This window comes from Colossoma macropomum, unplaced genomic scaffold (genome assembly GCF_904425465.1).
Source record: "Colossoma macropomum unplaced genomic scaffold, Colossoma_macropomum, whole genome shotgun sequence".
In the NCBI taxonomy this organism is placed as follows: domain Eukaryota; kingdom Metazoa; phylum Chordata; class Actinopteri; order Characiformes; family Serrasalmidae; genus Colossoma; species Colossoma macropomum.
Window position 1 is genome coordinate 4,489,775 of NW_023494784.1, and position 22,570 is coordinate 4,512,344.

A 22,570-nucleotide genomic window follows, 5' to 3' on the forward strand; every position below is an offset into this window, starting at 1 on the left:
TGGGCATTTTACACCCCGACCAAAGTTACATACCTTCTGTGTAGACATCAGAGAACAGTTTAAAATACTGAAATGCATTCTATGGCAGCTTTAAACAATTTTTTAAAAGTGGTCCAGTATACTTATAATGACCCATCTGAGGAGTCTAAGATGTACAGTCATGGCTGAAATTGTTGGCACCCCTGAAATATTTCCAGAAAATAAAGTATTCCTCCCAGAAAATTATTGCAATTACACATGTTTTGTTATACACATGTTTATTTCCTTTGTGTGTATTGGAACAACACAAAAAACAGGGAAAAAAGCCAAAAATGATATAATTTCACGTAAAACTCCAAAAATGGGCCGGACAAAATTATTGGCAGCTTTTCAAAATTGTGGGTAAATAACTTAGTTTCAAGCATGTGATGCTCGTTCAAACTCACCTGTGACAAGTAACAGGTGTGGGCAATATAAAAAATCACACCTGAAACCAGATTAAAAGGAGAGAAGTTGACTCAATCTTTGCATTGTGTGTCTGTGTGAGCCACACTAAGCCTGGAGAACAGAAAGAGGAGAAGAGAACTGTCTGAGGACTTGAGAACCAAAATTGTGGAAAAATATCAACAATCTCAAGGTTACAAGTCCATCTCCAGAGATCTTGATGTTCCTTTGTCCACGTTGCACAACATAATCAAGAAGTTTACAACCCATGGCGCTGTAGCTGATCTCCCTGGACGTGGACGGAAGAGAAACATTGATGAAAGGTTGCAACGCAGGATAGTCTGGATGGTGGATAAGCAGCCCCAATCAAGTTCCAAAGAAATTCAAGCTGTCCTGCAGGCTCAGGGTGCATCAGTGTCAGCGCGAACTATCCGTCAACATTTGAATGAAATGAAGCGCTATGGCAGGAGACCCAGGAGGACCCCACTGCTGACACAGAGACATAAAAAGACATAAAAAAGCTAGACTGCAGTTTGCCAAAATGTATGTGAGTAAGCCAAAATCCTTCTGGGAAAACATCTTGTGGACAGATGAGACCAAGATAGAGCTTTTTGGTAAAGCACATCATTCTGCTGTTTACCAAAAAACGGAATGAGGCCTACAAAGAAAAGAACACAGTATCTACAGTCAAATATGGTGGAGGTTCAAAGATGTTTTGGGGTTGTTTTGCTGCCTCTGGCACTGGGTGCCTTGACTGTGTGCAAGGCATCATGAAATCTGAAGATTACCAAAGGATTTTGGGTCGCAATGTAGGGCCCAGTGTCAGAAAGCTGGGTTTGCGTCCTAGGTCATGGGTCTTCCAGCAGGACAATGACCCCAAACATACTTCAAAAAGCACCCAGAAATGGATGGAAACAAAGTGCTGGAGAGTCCTGAAGTGGCCAGCAATAAGTCCGGATGTAAATCCCATTGAACACCTGTGGAGGGATCTTAGACTTGCTGTTGGGAGAAGGCACCCTTCAAATATGAGAGACCTGGAGCAGTTTGCAAAAGAAGAGTGGTCCAATATTCCAGTTGAGAGGTGTAAGAAGCTTGTTGATGGTTATAGGAAGCGACTGATTTCAGTTATTTTTTCCAAAGGGTGTGCAACCAAATATTAAGTTGAGGGTGCCAATAATTTTGTCCGGCCCATTTTTTGGAGTTTTGCGTGAAATTATATCATTTTGGCTTTTTTTTCCCTGTTTTTTGTGTTGTTTCAATACACACAAAGGAAATAAATGTGTATAACAAAACGTGTAATTGCAATAATTTTCTGGGAGGAATACTTCATTTTCTGGAAAAATTTCAGGGGTGCCAACAATTTCGGCCATTGTAAAATTGTAAATGCAGATAAACACTTCTCAAATACTCCTAGTCCTTGATAACCATTCCATGAGTAGTAATGTCCTGACTTTTGTCTGGAACCGGTTTGCTGCAGTTTTGTATATGTGTGCTGTGCTATTAGGCTTGTTTTGCTCTGTTTTCTCTAGTTGGCCCGTCTGTGTTGTGACCTTGTGTTCTGTATTGTGTTTTTGAGTGTGTATTGGCCTTTAGTTAGTGTGTCTGCTGGAGTTATTAAGTCTTACAGGAATTTAAATTAAATAGTTTCCTCACATTTGCAGACTCCCTGCTGTTACTTTGCTGGTGCATGAGTGCTGCTTAGTAACCAATCAGACCTTCAGCTGCTTATACAGCCACTGAATTGGGCTCAGTATTAGTGCAGATAGACCTTTGTGTGCATGTGTGTATCTCCAGTCAGTAATACTCTGTTGAGTCTAAGTGCTCATGGAGATGCGCTCAGTTAATCAGGGTGGTCTCTGACACAGTACTGTGTGTTACAGCAGTCGGCTGGGATTAGAAATTAACTTCTAGCATCAAGCATCAAACTCACGACAGCATTAAGCAGTGATTCTCACCCTGTGGCTGTGAGAATGTGATCTGCTTCAACAGGTGTTTGAGTTTTCTTGCTGTTTATTTTGCAAATTCTGAAACATAATTTTATACAGGTTTTGTGTCTTTTATCAGCTTTTCACACATGTAAAGGTGTTTTATGTGTTAGTTGTTGGTTGCTGTAAAACCTCTGTATGTTTCTCCTAAAAACAACAAAATACATACTTTTAAATGGGATTTAGAACAGCTTTCAGTCTTAGTCATACTCAGTCATACTCAGTCATACTCAGTCATACTCAGACATACTCAGTCATACTCAGTCATAGTCATACTCAGTCAATACTCAATCATACTCATTCATATTCAGTCATACTCAATTACACTCATTCACATTTTTATAATCATATGCATTTGAACTTTGGACGACACGTCCCAAAATAAAATCTAGTAGCAATGCATTGTAAGAGAGTCTGACACAGAGGAAACATATATATATATATATATATATATATATATATATATATACAGCAGGAAAACTCCTACCCTGGGCCTACTCTGAACAAATCTCCCTATCTCTCTCTGTCTCTCTCTCTCTGTCTCTCTCTCTCTCTCTCTGTCTCTCTCTCTCTCTCTCTCTCTCTCTCTGTCTCTCTCTCTCTCTCTCTCTCTCTCTCTCTCTCTCTCTCTCTCTCTCTCTGCAGGAGTCGGAGAATTCAGATCCGGAACATTCCTCCTCATCTACATTGGGAAGTGAGTGTTTTTGTGAAATTACACTTCTGTTTGTGTTTTGTTAAACAGTTAAGATGTAAACAGAGTGATTCAGAGTGATTCAGAGTGGTTTGGTGTGAAACGCTCTGTTCTAGAGAAACTTAAAGACTCAGAACTGTTCACAGTGGTGGTGATAGGAACCAGACGTCCACCTCTAAAAGCTCCCTCACAGAAAGTTCCTACATGAAATGGTTATGAATTCACTGCCTGATGACTGAGACACTGTTTTATGATCGTTTTGAGAAGACTTCGGTCTTAAAAGATCTGTTCAGAAGTCTTATGCATGTCAACACATTGTTGAAAACCTTTATCTTGGTGCTGAGCATGTTTTTGCTAAAAGGTAAATAAATACGGTAAAAGGGAAAAATAGTTTCTTATTTTGAATTAAAGTACTGAATATCTTGTGAGAGACTTTAAAGAAAGTTTGGTTCCAGAGTTCTCCTTGATGCTCTCAGCCATCACAGGGGTTTATTATCAGCAGCACCTGATTTAACACCGATTAGATAAAGCAGGCATTGGATGACAAACATGAATAATACAGGGCTTCCCTGAACAGAGGATTGGAAATGTTTAAATGAACACATTGACACACGCAAATCACTACTTACACTATTAGCAGTATTTCTGTTTCTGAGTTCTTTTTAATTATTTTTTTAGGTGCCTAAAACTTTTGCACAGTACTGTATTATTAAACTATTCATGGTGGAGGGACACATAATATGCAGGGCGCTGTGAGGCAAAATAGTCCCCAAAGAAAACTTATTATTTCAGATTTTCCACTGTTTTCCATCATCAACATTCCATATAAACTCAGAAGACTCGTGTTGGTTCACTGGTGGTTCTGGATAGTAAATAAAATGTCTATATTTGTGTTGTAGTCATGGCGACCCCTGGTTCCTATCACCACCACTGTAAAGAGATCTGAACCATTTCACACCAAACCACTCTGAATCACTCTGTTTACGTCTCACACACTGAATTTAGAACAATTGGCAGAATATTGTAGTTTTTAGTCCAGAGCACACTCAATAAACAAACACCAACATTCTCATGACTGCACTTTGAGTATGATTGTGTTTATGTTTACAGCTGGACAAATCAGCTTTAAATTAAAAACAACAGAATTCACTTCCAGGTGTTCAACGCTGGTGCCGCTGCACTGATACAACAGGATTCTGTACCTGGTCTGATCCTTATTTGAGAGTTATTAATTAGGGTACTGGAGAAAACAGAGCTTTTTCAGTGATCTTGAGATGAAACATCTAAATACTGAGGTAGTATGATCCTCTAAGGAGAACCCCTCTCTCTCTCTCTCTCTCTCTCTCTCTCTCTCTCTCTCTCTCAGCAGCAATGGGGCACCTTCGCACTTTTTAAAGGCATATTGACCCCATTTCCCCCCAAAACATTTCACATTACAACCTCAAACACAGCAATATTTGACCATCATTGACCATATTTTGGTTCAGTCTATTCTGTTTGTATTCACCACTACTTAAAACCAGCTGCTTCCACCACTGACTGGATGCGTTCTCCACCCGCAAGTGCAGCCAACACTCAAGTTTACAAACATTCTAAACTGGTCTATAAGAACCGCTAAACCAATGTTCTAGGACAGTGTCAGGGTGGGGGTGGGGGGGTTCTAGAACAGTGTGAAATGGGACAAGAATATTCTAGAACAGTCTAAATAGGTTGGAAAATTGCCAAGTAGTGGGTGAACATTCTAGACAAGCATGAATAGGGGAACAAATCTAGATCAATGTGAACAGGATAAGAACATTCCAGACTTTTGTGAATAAGAAAAAAATCCAGAACAGTATGAATGGAGGGAGAAAAAAATCTAGAACATTATCAATGGGGGGCATTCTAAGATAATGTAAAATAAAGGACCACTAAAATTTGGCCAGAGACAAAAAACTAGAACAGTATCAATGGGGGAGAACATTCTAGACCAGTATGAATGGGGAAAAATTCTAGAGCAGTGTGAACAAAGTGAGAACATTCTAGACCTGTATGAACAGGATGTGTTGTGTGGATCTGACTGTAACTGTTCCTCTGTGCAGGTGCTGGACGGTCTGTTAGCTCAGTATGGTACTGTAGAGAACGTGGAACAAGGTAAAGATCCTCCAGACGAACTGAACTCTTTTATTCCATGGATTATACTTTACTGTATGGACATTAGAGCATATTAAAGGATTAATATCTGTATCTGCCTTGAGTTACCCGAAATGTAAATGTGTGGGAGAACATTCTAGAACAGAGTGTAGAGGGAAAATTCTAGAACAGTGTTTAAGGGGAAGGACTTTGTAGAACAATGTGCATGGAAAGAACATTCTAGACCAGTTATAATGTTGGAGAAAACTGAGTAAATGAAGGAACATATAAGAACAGTGTGCGAATGGTGGGAGAACATTCTCAGGGCTGCCAGCTCTCACGCATTGACCATGAGACTCATACATTTAGGTCTAATCTCATGTTCTCAAGTCACACTTGACATTTTTCATGCATTTTTACATCTATACTGAAAATGACCTACTGATGAACCTGAACGCTTGTAGAGGTTCCTACTTCTACTCAGCGCTCCAGCTTCACTGATCAGAAACAGTCCAGACGAGCAGCGGCACTTTACTTTAACGCCCGTGAAGGAGAGCATGCTAGCTAGCCAGTCACTGCCGGTCCGCTTGTGCTTCAGATCAGTGGGGGTGGGGCCTGTATCCATAGCAACAGAAAACCAAAGTTCAACCACATAACTAAAGCTCACAGAACACAGAGAGAACCTTCACTAAACATACTGCAAACAGATGAGAACTGAAGGAAAATGAAAAGGTAAATAAACGTAAACTTGTTTAGTAAAAATGATCAATAAACACAGATGTTAAATAAAAAGATAAGAGCTAGAGCAGCGCTGATTAACCACACACAGCAGCACAGTTTACACTGCAGAACGAATGCGGTTCTGTCTCACTGACAGGCCAAACGGTTTTAGCTAATCAGCTAGGTCAGCTAAAGGCAGGCTGTTCTTACTCTTCTTCACTGTGTAGCTGTTAGCTTTGAAGTCCGTGCTCATCAGGTGCAACCAGGTGAGGAATCAGACCGCTGGTCACCGACAACAGACACTTTTTAACTGGTCTGCATTCTATATTCTCTGTAATTGGACTGTACTCTGCCCTCATTACAGCAGACTGACCAGTTCAGTGGTGGGCTAACAACAAATTATCAGTACTGAACAAAAGAAGGGCGGTAGAGCTGGAGTCTCACAGCAAGAAGGGCCTGGGTTTGATCCCCCGGCCGGGTGACCGGAGTCCTCTCTGTGTGGAGTTTGCATGTTCTCCCCGTCTGTGTGGGTTTCCTCAGGGTGCTCTGGTTCCTCCCACAGTCCAAAGACATGCAATCATACATGCTAGATTTGCCCTAGATGTGAATGTATATGTCTGTGTGTCTGCTCTGTGATGGACTGGAGACCTGTCCAGAGTGTTTTCTGCCTTCCGCCCAATGACCGCTGGGATAGGCTCCAGCTCCCCCAGTGACCAAGAAGGATAAGCAGCTTAGATAGTGTGTGTGTCTCTCTCTCTCTACAGTAAACACTGATACAGAAGCTGCTGTGGTGAATGTCACATACTCTACGAAAGAGGAGGCTAAAATGTGAGTGTCCACTCTGCTCTGAGCTCACTGACCATCAGCACTTGATTTCAACACACATTTTTCTTCCTGTTTACTGTTTATTTAACAATTCAACCCCATTAAACACCACAGTAGAGTTCCCCCTTTCACAACCACACAGATCACACAATACTGTCCCAGAACATACTGAATAATTCATATTAGATACTGAATAATTCACAGTAGATATTGAATCATTCATAGTAGATACTGAATAATTCACAGTAGATATTGAGTCATTCATAGTAGATACTGAATAATTCACAGAAGATACTGAATCATTTATAGTAGATACTGAATAATTCACAGTAGATATTGAATCATTCATAGTAGATACTGAATAATTCACAGTAGATACTGAATCATTTATAGTAGATACTGAATAATTCACAGTAGATACTGAATCATTTATAGTAGATACCGAATAATTCACAATAGATACTGAATAATTCACAGTAGATATTGAATTATTCATATTAGATACTGAATAATTCACAGTAGATATTGAATCATTCATAGTAGATACTGAATAATTCACAGTAGATACTGAATCATTTATAGTAGATACTGAATAATTCACAGTAGATACTGAATCATTTATAGTAGATACCGAATAATTCACAGTAGATACTGAATAATTTACAGTAGATACTGAATAATTTATATTAGATACTGAATAACTAATAGTAGTAGTATATAATTCACAGTAGATACAGAATAATTCATAGTAGATCCTGAATAATTCACAGAAGATATTAAATAATTCAAAGTAGATACTGAATAATTCATATTAGATACTGAATAACTAATAGTAGTAGTATATAATTCAAAGTAGATACTGAATAATTCATATTAGATACTGAATAACTAATAGTAGTAGTATATAATTCACAGTAGATACAGAATAATTCACAGTAGATACTGAATAATTCATAGTAGATCCTGAATAATTCACAGAAGATATTAAATAATTCAAAGTAGATATTGAATAATTCATAATAGATAGTGAATAATTAATAGTAGATACTAAATAATTCATAGCAGATACTGAATAATTAATAGCAGTTGCTGACTAATTCAGTAGTTAGTATTTGACTCTGTCTCTCTCTCAGAGCGGTGGAGAAGCTCTCAAGACACCAGTGTGAGGATTACTGGTTTAGAGTCTCCTACATTTTGGAAATGGACGCTGCCCCCTCACCGCCCTCACGCAGGCAACGCAGGCGAGGGTCCCGGTCGCAGGACCCCCAGCCTGGACCCTCTGTGAGTCCTTTGGGGTCCCAGAACAAGCCACCAGACCTCCCCTTGCGTATTCTGGTGCCTACACAGTTCGTAGGAGCGATCATCGGCAAAGAGGGGCTGACCATCAAAAACCTCACCAGACAGACACAGTCCAGGCGAGTCCCTGTCCGATCACAGTGATTCTGCACTGAGAGGAGCCACTGCTATGAGGTCATATTCAGCACAGTTGTTGTGGAAATGTAATGTGATGATGTAATGTGTTTTGGTAATGTTCATGCAGGGGGAGACGAGTATAACTGCGTCTAAGAATTCGTGGCCTAGACTGATAGAAACATGTGTGGTACATTTACAGTGGCTGACACTCAAAACCCTCTGTATATGTATTTCATTCTCCATGTTCCTTTTCTATTTTTTGTATAATTTGAAAGTTCCAGTTACCTGTTGCATTGTGTTTTTATGATGAATAGACCAACAGAAATGCTCCAAAATTACTTGTAAACACTAATTGTTGCATTAATTTCCATTAAAATTTAAGAAGGTTTTTTCCTTCTCTTGTAAAGCTGCCATTTTGGAGATACAAGGATTTTCCGACAGTGATGATCCTTTACAGTTGAATAATGAAAGACCTGTAGCATATGGTTATTACAAGATGTTATGTTGTAACTGTGATAAAACATCACATAATTATGAGACAAATTTTTAGCAGTGTTGGAAAAGCTTTGGCTGGGATGTAGTCAGTTGTAATTTGTGTTAACTCAGGTTAAATTGGGCTAATTTGAACTTTGTCTGTGTTATTCTAGATGTGTTGGTGTTTAGGAGTTCTCTGGCGTGCAGCTCCATGTGTGTGGGGTGATTTAATGACTGTACGTGTGTGGGTGTGATGTTTTAGGGTGGATATCCACCGTAAGGAGAACGCAAGAGCAGCAGAGAAACCCATCACCATCCATTCCACCCCGGAGGGCTGTTCCGCTGCCTGCCGCATGATCCTCGAAATCATGCAGAAAGAAGCCTACGACACCAAGGTGTAAGTCTTAGACCTGCTCTAAACCCTAAACCCTCAACCGTAAAGAGTAAATACTGAACTCTAATCTCTAAAATCTAAAGACTAAACACTAAACCCTAAACTCTCAGCTTCAAAGACTAAACACTAACTCTCAACCCTAAAGACTAAACACAAAACCCTAAACTTTCAACTCTGAAAACTAAACACTAAACCTTACAGACTAAACAATAACTCTCAACCCTAAAGACTAAATACTAAACCCTAAAGACCAAACACTAACTCTCAACTCCCAATCCTAAAGACTAAACACTAAGCCCTAAACTCTGAACCCTAAAGACTAAACACAAAACCATAGACTCCCAACTCTAAAGAACAAACACTAGACCCTAAACTCTCAACTCTAAAAAAAATTAAAACCCTAAACTCTCATCTTCAAAGACTAAACACTAAACCCTAAACTTTCAACTTTAGAAACTAAACACTAGACCCTAATGACTAAACTCTAACTCTGAATCCTAAAGACTAAACACTAAACCCTAATCTCTCAACTCTAAAGACCAAACACTCAACCCTTAACACTCAACCCTAAACACTAAACACAAACTCTGAACTCTAAAAACTAAACCCTAAACTCTCAACTCTGAAAACTAAACACTAAACCCTAAACTCTCAACTCTGAAAACTAAACACTAAACCCTAAACTCTCAACTCTGAAAACTAAACACTAAACCCTAATCTCTCAACTCTAAAGACCAAACACTCAACCCTTAACACTCAACCCTAAACACTAAACACAAACTCTGAACTCTAAAAACTAAACCCTAAACTCTCAACTCTGAAAACTAAACACTAAACCCTAAACTCTCAACTCCAAAGACTAAACACTAAACCCTAAACTCTCAACTTCAAAGACTAAATACTAAACACATAATCTGAACCCTAAAAACTAAACACTAATCTCTCAACCCTAAAAACTAAATACTAGACCCTAAAAACTAAACTCTCAACTCTAAAGACCAAACACTAAACCCTAAACTCTCAACCCTAAAGACTGAACACTAAAACCTAGACTCTCAACTCGAAAGTCCAAACACTAAACCCTAAACTCTCAACTTCAAATACTAAATACTAAACACTTAATCTCAACCCTAAAAACTAAACACTAATCTCTCAACCCTAAACACTTCATCTCAACCCTAAAAACTAAACACTAATCTCTCAACCCTAAACACTAAACACTAAACCCTAAACTCTTGACCCTAAATACTGAACACTAGACCCTAAAAACTAAACTCTCAAACCTAAAGACTAAACACTGAACCCCAAACTCCTAAGCCAGCCCTTCAGAAACACAGACAGCTCTCTAAAGCTTCAGCTGGTCTGTTAAAATCAGGCCTTTTTACAGACTGTGTGTGAAAAGTCCTCAGACTCTCCTCGCGTCTCACACTCAGCCTGTTTGTGTCCTGCAGGTCGGAGGAGATCCCTCTGAAGATCCTCACCCATAACAGTTTGGTGGGGAGGCTGATAGGGAAGGAGGGGAGGAACCTGAAGAGGATTGAGGAGGAGAGCGGGTCCAAGATCACCATCTCATCGTAAGAAGCACTACATCTACACAGAGCTTGCTAATCCATTGTCTTTGATTCAGAGGTGCGAGTTCTGACTCTAATATTACAGTATCTGTAAGAGTTAATGAGATATCAGGTTAACAACAGGGAAGGAAACAGAAACAGCAGACTTTAGAAAGAAATTAGCGTGGAGCAGTGGGCTGAGTTGTTAGCAGTCCACGTGTGGAGCGCCGTGTTCTGTGCATAATGTAAACTCAGTCCAGCGGAGGGAACCCGCTGCTGCCTCACGCGGCGTCTGCGGCCGGCCGGGCTGAACCGCAGCTCTCCCACAGGAGGATTTATTCACTTACTCACTGACACCACAGCAGATGATGAGCTCCTTTCCCAGAAGTCTGAGTGAGAGAGGACTGACCTTCACCCCCTCTGAAACAAGACTTAGGCCTCCTTAAAACCGCTGACTCCAACAGAGCGCTGGAGCTGCTGCAGATTAAAGGGCCCATATCATGGAAAACCCACCTATTTAGCCTACAGCAGTTTAGCTCCACCATTCAGCTACAGCAGTTTAGCTCCACCATTCAGCTACAGCAGTTTAGCTCCACCATTCAGCTACAGCAGTTTAGCTCCACCCATTCAGCTACAGCAGTTTAGCTCCACCATTCAGCTACAGCAGTTTAGCTCCACCCATTCAGCTACAGCAGTTTAGCTCCACCATTCAGCTACAGCAGTTTAGCCCCACCCATTCAGCTACAGCAGTTTAGCCCCACCATTCAGCTACAGCAGTTTAGCCCCACCATTCAGTCTACAGCAGTTTAGCCCCACCATTCAGTCTACAGCAGTTTAACCCCACCCATTCAGCCTACTGCAGTTTAGCTCCACCCATTCAGCCTACAGCAGTTAAGCTCCACCCATTCAGCCTACAGCAGTTTAGCTCCACCCATTCAGCCTACAGAAGTTTAGCCCCACCCATTCAGCCTACAGCAGTTAAGCTCCACCCATTCAGCCTACAGCAGTTTAGCTCCACCCATTCAGCCTACAGCAGTTTAGCCCCACCCATTCAGCCTATAGCAGTTTAGCTCCACCCATTCAGCCTACAGCAGTTTAGCTCCACCCATTCAGCTACAGCAGTTTAGCTCCACCCATTCAGCCTACAGCAAATTAGCTCCACCCATTCAGCCTACAACAGTTTAGCCCCACCCATTCAGCTACAGCAGTTAAGCTCCACCCATTCAGCCTACAGCAGTTTAGCTCCACCCATTCAGCCTACAGCAGTTTAGCCCCACCCATTCAGCCTATAGCAGTTTAGCTCCACCCTTTCAGCCTACAGCAGTTTAGCTCCACCCATTCAGCTACAGCAGTTTAGCTCCACCCATTCAGCCTACAGCAGTTTAGCTCTGCCCATTCAGGATAAAGCAGTTTAGATCCACCCATTCATAACTGAAGTTATAAGGAATGTTTCAGCCTGCTCTGTTTTTTGAATGCAGGACAGCCAATTATAACTGAGCTCATTTACATGATCAGGCTTAAAGGCACAGCAACAATTTTTGGCTATTTGGCACATAAAACCACATAAACATCAAAAGTGGACCATGGGAAAATAAAATATAAGGATAATGGAGGACTTTTAAAGCAATAGTTCAGCCCCCCATTACCTCAGATGTAGTCAAGACATGTCTGGTGTCTGACTTCTGCTTCGTTAGTTTTAGCACTGGAGCTATGAGGGTAATGTAGCTAACAAGTTATGCAAGCTTATATACCACTGATTAACATGGTGCTAACTGCGTATCTAAATCATTATGTGTTTTTATGTTTATGGTTCAGTTTACAGGACCTGACGCTGTATAACCCAGACAGGACCATCATGGTGAGGGGCAGTGTGGACACGTGCTGCAGGGCTGAGGTGGAGATCATGAAGAAGCTGAGGGAGGCGTTCAAGAACGACGCCTCTGTTAATGTGAGCTGATCGTCTTCAGCACTGCTGCTGTGTTTAATATATAACAGGCTGATCTACAGTACAGTGCAGAGAGACTGTAGCCTGCAATGAGCTGTTCCAGTGGCCACTGCTTTAATATTGAAATCATTATGTAATATATGTGTAAAATATTATTTTTGGCTGCTGCAAAACACAAGAACCTTAAAGGGGAATTCCACCAAATTTTCAAAATTCCCCCATATTTCACAAAGGAGGCGTAGCGACTGTACAAATGTGCTAGTCACGTTATTCCAAAACAAACTTAACAAAAACCCCAAAACAGAATGATGAAGGTCCAAAAAAGAAACAAATCCAGACAGTAAAAAACAAACAAACCAGGGAACAGAAACTAAGGAACAGACAGAAAATGTAAGACAAAGACTGAACCGAACACGGGGGGTATAAATACACAGAGGGAAAACAAGGAACACCTGGGAAAAACGGGAGGGCGGAGCTACAGACAAGGGGTAGGACCAGGGAGGAGATCAAACCAAAATAACAACAAAAGCACATGGAAAAACATAAACAGAAACGCACATGGCTTAAACAGGGAAGACATAAAGAAAAACCGGATAAGATGTTACACCAGAACTCAGTGTGTGAGGTGTAATCAGAGAGATTCAGAGTGGTTTGGTGTGAAATGGTTCAGATGTCTTTACAGTGGTGGTGATAGGAACCAGGGGTCGCCATGACTACAACACAGATATAGACATTTTATTTACTATCCAGAACCACCAGTGAACCTACACGAGTCTTCTGAGTTTATATGGAATGTTGATGATGGAAAATAGTGGAAAATCTGAAATAATACGTTCTGTTTGGGGACTATTTTGCCTCACAGTGCCCTGCATGTATCCCATCAGATCAGAAATCTGTGTGTCTCTCTCATTAATTGCCCACATCAGCTCTATAGTTAAAACTTCTTTTTTCATCTATGCAATATAAACAAAATTTGACCACTCCTCTCTCTTTCTGCTCCACTATCTCTTATATGTATTCATCTTCAGTGGTTCAGACTACTGTAACTCTCTACCTGCAGAATCAGCTCTTCTTCCCTTCACAAGAACTCTCGTCTTTCACTCATCCTCGCTCTCATAACCTCATTACAGCTGTTCTCCATGATCTCCACTGGCTTCCTGTAAAGCACCGCCTTCACTTCAAAGCTCTGACCGACCTCCCTCCTTCTTACTGTCTGATCTCCTTCACTGTAAACCCAGCTGTTCTCTCTGCTCTTCTTCAGCTGATTTACTGAACATTCCTCCATCCAACCTTCATAGTTTTGGTGATCAAGCATTCCCTAGATTTGAGGAGCAAATCCTCCTCCACCTCAAATGCTTCCTCCTCATGTCTGTCAGTCTAATTCTTTTCCATATTTAAATCAAATCTCAAAACACATCTCTCCAGCTCACGACTTACTGCTGAGCTAATCTTACCCTCTCATTACAGCTTCATCCTGTCTTCTTCTCTGTTGTCTGTTTCTGTGGTTTCCCGTTTGTCTTCTGGTGTTCTGTACTCTTTGGGTTCTTGAAAAAAGAGCTATATAAGTTTAATGTATTATTATTATTATTATCCCTCCACCATGAATGGGTTTTAAGGCCAAAACCTTCTCTAATCTATCATAAAACAGTGTCTCAGTCATCAGGCAGTGAATTCATAACCATTTCATATAGTAACTTTCTGTGAGGGAGCTTTTAGAGGTGGACGTCTGGTTCCTATCACCACCACTGTGAACAGTTCTGTCTCTGTAAGTTTATCTAGAACAGAGCGTTTCACACCAAACCACTCTGAACCACTCAGTTTACATCTTAACCACTTAATTATGCAGAGAGTTTTGAAAAATCAATGGAATTGCCCTTTTTAATGTGAGTGCTTTAAGGATATGATTGAGATGGTGGAGGTAGCACAGTTTAATCCTCTAGCTAGTGTTAGCTAGAACCATGTAAACATAATTCTTTCTTCCTAGTGGTAACTTCACAAGCTAACATGTGGGAACATCATCTACTGAGGAGAAAAGACCTTGAGTAGAAGCCCATGAGGCCCATCAACTGCTGCACTGGTTAGCTCTAGTGTTAGTGTTAGCTCATTAGCTCATTAGCTCAGCCTCTGTTACCCAACCTGAGGTGAAAACCACGACTGAAAGATTTCGCTCAGCTATTCCTGAATAACAAAACATGTTATCTAATGTGTACCTCAGAGTCAAAATATCCAAGATCAGTTAATATCAGCCAAATAATATCAGAATATCGTAATGATATTATCGTTAATAATATTGTTATTACTAGCTGAAGCCTCCTTTTTTGTTTTTAACTGATCATCTGTACATTAAACTAACTCTGCAGCCAAAATAAAAAAAGATGACTGTATCACTACGTCTGCTGTAAACATGCCTACTCTGCTCCTACAGCTGTGCAGCATCTCCGAAGTGAGATTTCCCAGTTTTAAGGCTAAAACCAGCTTCTGATGGTGCATCTTGAAGGTGGGAGGAATTTGGTGCTTCAGGGTTTTTAAATGTTTTTGTTTTTATTCGCTGGTGAAAACAGAATGAAGGCTGATAGCTAACATATGTTTTGCCACACACACATTTTTCCACCGAATGTTGCCGAATCCTCTGAATTACGAGATCATTAATGAGTGAAATAGCAACATTGCTACATGTAAGCTAACACCGCAGCGCACTGAACTGACAATAGAAGACTGACCTCACCAAAAATACCCCAAACAACCCAGCAGCCTCTGTCCAGTGTGGTAGTTTAGAGGCTTTGGCAGTTGTAGGCTGCAGTTTGAGTAGCTGGTGTTGGATATTACAAAAGCTCTGTTTGAGCTGGATTAGTTTAATCTGTGGAGGTGCTGTAATCTGAGAGATTACCGACGAGAGCCTTGATTTTAATTCAGTACGAATCTGTCGTGTGTAGTTTTTACCATCTGCTAAGTAATAATTCCAGAGTGAATTATTTTTTATAATTGTCTGAACTCCTCAGTTAATAGTAATCCTGTTCAAACTGACATCACAGTAATGTAAAAACAGAACCAGGCAATAGAAAATGGTGCCTCCATTTTTTCTTCTAGTGATGAGAAAAACATTTATCTACTATTTTCTTCATACATTCCACTACTTTTGTGAATCTGAGACTTTGGTAAACACATTTCAAGCACCAAAACAATCCGTCCACATCAGTAAAGCTGTTTTCACAAGAGATGTTAAGAATTTCTAAAACCAGATTTAATTTTTTTAGCTTTTGGGCCCAGTTACCTCTTTACTCCAGGTCATATAGGGCCTCATTACAGAGAGAGCAGAGATTGTTCCGAACATTTTGATATATAATATGTGGGTATCATTTCATATGCAACAGCCTTTAAAGGTGCATTTAAGAATATATGCAAAAATCAAGAAAATGCCCTCAGAGCCAAGAGGGTTAAACCTCAAATTCATTACAAAACTACTGAAGTCCACAACAGTTTTGGTGATGGCAGAATTACAATGAGGGTAAAAGTTAATCTGCTGCTTGCCTGGTTGCGTTTATTAGCCTGTCTCATACGGAAAAGCCTGGTTTAAACATTGTGTGCTCGATCATTTATGCTTAGCGCCTTCTGGTGGATTTAAAAGACAAAACACTACTTTGAAAATCTGGCGTTTACTACAGTTATTAATCTTCTTAATTATTTTCTGTACTTACTTTTTTTAAATTTCAAATATATTTGGATATTTGATAGTTAAAAAAAGGGAAAATTTGAATTTGACTTGCAGAGTTCTACTGCTCACTGGTGTGTGTGTGTGTGTGTGTGTGTGTGTGTGTGTTTGTGTTTGTGTGTGGGTGTGTGTGTGTGTTTGTGTGTGGGTGTGTGTGTGTGTGTGTGTGTGTGTCATGTGGGTTGTTTTGTTCATTGTGGACTGTGTATTTTGTTCCCATTGTGAAGCAGCCCTGGGTTTGAGAAAAGTGCTATAAAAATTTAACTTGTTATTACTGGAGAAAGGGGCGTGGCTAATGGAGAAAAGGTGGTGTCTGTTGGGCAGTAGTTGCAGTTCGTTCCTGTTGGTTTATGGGAAACTGTGACTCAGTGTTTCCCCCGCTGAGCGTGTAGTGAACACCCCATCATCCTGTCAGCAGCTCCACCACTAAAGCACCGTCGTCTCCACAGCTAACAGCCAAACTGAGAAAAGCTTCGCTAGATGCGGCGCTAAAGGGCTTTAATTCTGCTCGGCACGTCCAGCTGAATCACCCAGCAGAGACAGACGCTCCTTATCTGATACAGATCACATTAAAGCTCACAGCCTGCGCTACATTAGTCACCACAGCTCCGTAAATTATTCACATACAGATCCAGTGTTTCTGAGGCAGTTCTGCCACGTATCAGGTGATATATGACGCCTCGCTGCTCATTTCAAGGAAATTAAAACTGAACTGAGGTCAGAAAGCACCTTTATAAAGTGGCGTTAAAGCGATAGTTCAGCCCAGTATCAAATTCCCAGTTTACACACCTTAACAAAAAATGGATACTTGCAACTGTGGAGGCTCTCGAGGGGAACTGGAGCTTTGCTGTGGCTTTTGTTAGTCTGCTGCTTGTTGAGTTATCTGTAGTTCTACCACAAGCACTGACCAGTGCTAACGTTACTGTATGACTGATTTTGCTGCATTAGCAGAGAGTTTGGCTCGTAAAGGATACTTCAGGAATGATGTACTTTGGTACAGAGCTATAATAGAACCAGTTAAAAGCTGGATTTGAACAAGAGCTACAATTGCGGATTCTGCTAACAGCAAGGTTAAATCATCTCACTGTTGTTCATTAATCTTTAATAGACATTATGTGGTTTTTGACCCTGAGTGTGTTTACATGCACTTAATAATCTAATAACTGCAGGAAATCAGATTTTTTCAGTCATCTGATCAACATGTTTACATACACTTGAGTAATCAGATAACGGGGAAACTCCGGGTCTACATGAGTCAGACAGTAATCAGATTTCTGCTTTACAACCAGCCAATAAACTCACAGAAGAAGACGTGACATACACATAATGTACAACTCAAACTTCATGCAGCGGCTGTTTTTTAAAAACATCTGCACTGAAAATATGAACAAACATACACAAAGTGTTTTGCTGCGTCTTGTGGCGACGCTGCTGCTTATTTGCAGTACCGGCGTCTGCTCAGACTGAGAAATCCAAAAGAAATCAGAGTAAGAGTTTACAGCACTGAGAAATCTGATTACTGAGCTAAACTCCAGCCTCTTTATCAGATTTCTTAATCGGATTTCTAGACCTTACTCTGATCTGAGAAATCAGAGTGTGCTGTTTGCATGACTATTTGAAGAATCAGATAACGGCAGAAATCAGATTATGATCTGATTATTGATCATGTAAACACACTCGCTGTATATATGATATAAAAATGGATGAAAGTACATTAGCATAGTCAAAAACAAAGGAGGTTCAAGGATTTTAGGCTTATTTTAATGGATCTGATATCAGCTACTTCAAACCTGATCCAGTTCCAATCCTATGTTTTCTGACTCCACTGTCATAGATTTAGTGTAAATGTACATTTCCCACTATCTGCAGCAGTGAGGAGTGTTTTCAGAACATATTAAAAAGATCTAAATAATAGCAAAACATGAAAACTGTAATATGTGCAGCTCAGTGAGTGAAAGGCACCCAGACGCACCAGATACACCCTCTCTACGGTTTTCACTCGCGAGTGGTTGAAAGCAAAACTATTTCAGAAGCTGCTTTTAGATTTAAATAGTGAGAGAAAAGAGCAGCTACTGTACAACACATTAGAGTAATATAAACTTATAGTCTGCATTGTGAAAGATGATATCTTAGCATTGACATTCTCATGATCAGATTGTTGTGAGAATATTATAAGATTATTCAGTCTGTTTCTAGATGTGTCTTATTCCACTGGCAGATTATTTTTACTTGTTTTGAGAATAAATGCAGATAATTTAGCACATGATGCTTGAAACAGGTGAAAATAGACACTTTCATAGGATAAAATTACTAGTAGTAAGTTCAATAATTGTTTAATAATATTCTTACGACAATCTCAAAATGAGAAATATTAGACAGACCACATTTGAGATGTTTTTATTTGCTAAGAGGTCATTTTTTGCAGTGCACTCGCCTTAACTTTAAAAATAAGTAAATCATACACATAATCCACAGAAACTAAAGAGCTCTCAGGGTGTGCAAATATGCAAATATCAACAATGTGATGTAAAAAAATTAATTAAACTGCAGAAGATTAAAGTAACTGGCAGCCAAATGAACTGAAAGGTCAGTCAAACTGGATCATAATCAATATTAAACACACTATAAAGTGGGAGTTTTGGAAAAGCTGAGGTTTGGGAGGATGATGATGCCCGAAGGTCCAATCTAACGTCTTATAAATCTCCCTTCTCTACCTTCTCCGTCCTGTGACCAAGTTTTCGCACCCCTCCACCTCCCTGTGTCCTCTCTGTTCCTCTCAGTCTACCTTTACTCCGACCTTCAAGCTCAAAGCAGAGCCTCCCAGAACTTCAGCCACGTTCTTAACGTTCTTCTACAGTCACACAGTCTCCTCTCACTCTACACCCCTGTGCTGAGGGCTTGGTCTGAAAAACAAAGGCAAAAAAACAAAACACATCAGTCCACAATGTCACATTATTCACATCATAAAAATGAATCATAAATCAATCACATCATAATTTTTTTTTTATTGTGGTATTAATTGTCAGTTCAGCTTATCTTATCTTAATTATGTGTTCTGCATGTATATTGTCTATGAAAACACAAGGGTCGGATCAGTATTGGCCGATAACCAACATTACAGTAGGGGTGGGCGATATATCACGATACTTCAAGACATTTTCATAATACATGATGTGCATCATGATATTTATATGTGGAACATGCAAAATAGTGCTGCATATAAATACTACTACTACTAATAATAATAATAATACATCTACTATTACACAACTAGTACTAGTGATTTTATTCAGTGTTTTCCAATCTGCATTGCACTAAATTCAGTTAAACAGGCCTAATTATGCTCACTTTGTGATGAAACATGTAGTCAGTCAGTGCTCTTTAACTACTGATGATATCCAGGATGTGCTCAGAAAAGTGTATTATGCATAATTTATCACAGTAATTATAGAATATTGTCATATCACAACCCTACATAACAGCACTCGGATCCCATAGAGGGTAAACAAACTGTATTAGGACACCACGAGTAAAAAGAGTAGCAGCCGTCTGTTCATACTTTAGTTATGTTTATAGATAACAGTACAGTCTGAAACCACACAGGCTGGGAGCACCAGGCTGAGAGCTCCACCTAGTGTAGCGCTGAGGATACTGCAAACCCCCATACAGTGCAGAGTCTGATCTGGAGGGCAGACACACTGATTCACTGAAATGAAGAAACAGACTCTGGTTCTGAATTCTGATTGGCTGGGCTGGTCTGTACACACATGAACACACACGGTAACTGAATTCTGTGTTTCTCTCCCTCAGCAGTCGTCCGGTCTGATCCCGGGACTGAGCCTCAGCACTCAGGGCATCTTCTCCTCCGGGCTCTCCATGCTGCCCTCGACCTCCGGCCCCCACGGGACCCCCAGCTCACCACAGACCCTACACACCGCCTACAGCCCCTTCAGGGTGCGTATACACTGCAGTCTGGAGTTGGATATACAGTGTTTATCAAGTTCTACAGGTTCCTCATCACACACTTCTGCATTTCTACACACACTGAACATCAGCACTTTCAGGACTCGTGGATTTTTAAAATGGTTTTAATATAAATGATCATGTTTTCTGAAGTTTTCAACTTCCCAATTAGACAAGTTATCTGAGAGTTCACTGTTGAGAATTGAGCTCATACTGTCACACAAACATTTTTAAAAACATTTTTAATAATAATACTTTAATAATGCTACATTGTATGTAAATATTTTGTTTGCCATCATATATATATATATATATATATATATACATACATATTATGCACAGTTAGTTTATACTTTTATTAACATAAAAATAGTAATTGTGCCATGCATAAAAGATAAAAGTTCCAGTTGCAAAGTCTCAGAACTTAATTGGCTCGGTAGGCCTTAATTGGCTCATCAGGGCAGATCAAGGATTGTCATTAGGAATTATCAGCAGAGAATTCCAGAGTGAATGAATTCTCTAACTCTTCAAGCCTTAAACGAACACTAATGTGACAGTCACAGACTGAGGCTGTAAAAGAGGCTTTTATAACAGGACAATGATCCAAAACACACCTCAAAATCCACCATCAACTACGTCAAGAAGCTCAGGATGAAGCTTTTGGATTGTTCCTCAGAGTCTCCTGACCTGAACTTCATGGATAATCTGTGTGTGTGATCTGTCTTAAACATGCTGAGCAGCAGGACGACCTGAGAACATTGCAGAACCGGTAGCGATCCGTAAGAAAGAGTGGACGAAAGTTCCTGAAACAAGAGCAGAAACACTCCCAGCTGGATACAAACCTATTTGTAAGCTGTGATTTCTGCCAAAAGGGGAGTTAGTTCTGACTTAGCAGGGTGTCCAAACTTTTGCACATTACTATTTTATTATTTTTTAAATTAATTAAATATGAATGTATACAACACTTGAATAGAGCAACCAAAAACACAGTTATGCGAATGTTCTCGTTCTTAAACAGGTGGAAAATGAAGCAGAACTAGAACCCGTTGGATGATTCTTGTTTGGGTCAGTTCTGGTTCTGAGTGTCCAGCGGAAAAACGCTCACAGTGTTTCTGGTGTTGTGTTGGTGTGTGTGTGTGTTTCTGTGCAGGGTCACTCAGCTCCTCTGGGGGGGCTGTACGGGGTCTCACCAACTGCTCCTCACGCTCAGCTGCACACTGTAAGAGCTTCTCTCTTCTTTTCTTCTCCTCTATTTTCTCTTCCCTTCTTTACTCCTCTCCTCATTTCTCCTCTCCTATTTTCTCCTCTTTTCTTTTCTCCTCTCTTCTTTTCTCCTTTCCTCTTTTCTCCTCTTTCCTCTTCCCCTCTTTTCTCCTCTCATTTCTCCTCTCCTCTTTCCTCTTCCCCTCTTTTCTCCTCTCCTCTTTTCTCTTCAGCGCAGCGGCTAATAGCTGTGATGTATTAACTCTGTAGCTGCTCTATGTTGTATTAGTGTGTGTGATTCAGTGCTGTGTGTGATTCAGTGCTGTGTGTGGCTCAGTGCTGTGTGTGGGACTCAGTGCTGTGTGTGAGACTCAGTGCTGTGTGTGGGACTCAGTGCTGTGTGGGACTCAGTGCTGTGTGTGTGATTCAGTGCTGTGTGTGGGACTCAGTGCTGTGTGTGATTCAGTGCTGTGTGTGGGACTCAGTGCTGTGTGTGATTCAGTGCTGTGTGTGATTCAGTGCTGTGTGTGGGACTCAGTGCTGTGTGTGATTCAGTGCTGTGTGTGATTCAGTGCTGTGTGTGGGACTCAGTGCTGTGTGTGATTCAGTGCTGTGTGTGATTCAGTGCTGTGTGTGGGACTCAGTGCTGTGTGTGGGACTCAGTGCTGTGTGTGATTCAGTGCTGTGTGTGGGACTCAGTGCTGTGTGTGATTCAGTGCTGTGTGTGATTCAGTGCTGTGTGTGGGACTCAGTGCTGTGTGTGATTCAGTGCTGTGTGTGGGACTCAGTGCTGTGTGTGACTCAGTGCTGTGTGTGACTCAGTGCTGTGTGTGATTCAGTGCTGTGTGTGTGACTCAGTGCTGTGTGTGTGTGATTCAGTGCTGTTTGTGTGATTCAGTGCTGTGTGTGATTCAGTGCTGTGTGTGTGATTCAGTGCTGTGTGTGTGTGACTCAGTGCTGTGTGTGTGGTTCAGTGCTGTGTGTGATTCAGTGCTGTGTGTGTGACTCAGTGCTGTGTGTGTGATTCAGTGCTGTGTGTGGGACTCAGTGCTGTGTGTGGGACTCAGTGCTGTGTGTGGGACTCAGTGCTGCGTGTGACTCAGTGCTGTGTGTGTGATTCAGTGCTGTGTGTGTGACTCAGTGCTGTGTGTGATTCAGTGCTG

At 40.7% G+C, this 22,570-nt stretch overlaps 1 protein-coding gene across 3 annotated transcripts in view; it reads left to right on the forward strand.

Annotated features, from left to right (window-relative positions):
- Positions 1-22,570, forward strand: part of igf2bp2a (insulin-like growth factor 2 mRNA binding protein 2a) — a 43,288-nt gene that overhangs the window by 10,019 nt on the left and 10,699 nt on the right. The window contains exons 3-11 of one of the 3 annotated variants that reach the window (XM_036576441.1): positions 3,054-3,102; positions 5,181-5,232; positions 6,696-6,759; positions 7,890-8,171; positions 8,906-9,040; positions 10,489-10,611; positions 12,403-12,535; positions 20,052-20,195; positions 21,355-21,423. In XM_036576441.1, the coding sequence (XP_036432334.1) occupies positions 3,054-3,102; positions 5,181-5,232; positions 6,696-6,759; positions 7,890-8,171; positions 8,906-9,040; positions 10,489-10,611; positions 12,403-12,535; positions 20,052-20,195; positions 21,355-21,423 (1,051 nt within the window). The remainder of the gene's footprint in view (positions 1-3,053; positions 3,103-5,180; positions 5,233-6,695; positions 6,760-7,889; positions 8,172-8,905; positions 9,041-10,488; positions 10,612-12,402; positions 12,536-20,051; positions 20,196-21,354; positions 21,424-22,570) is intronic. The other 2 variants (XM_036576450.1, XM_036576459.1) reach the window with 2 other exon arrangements.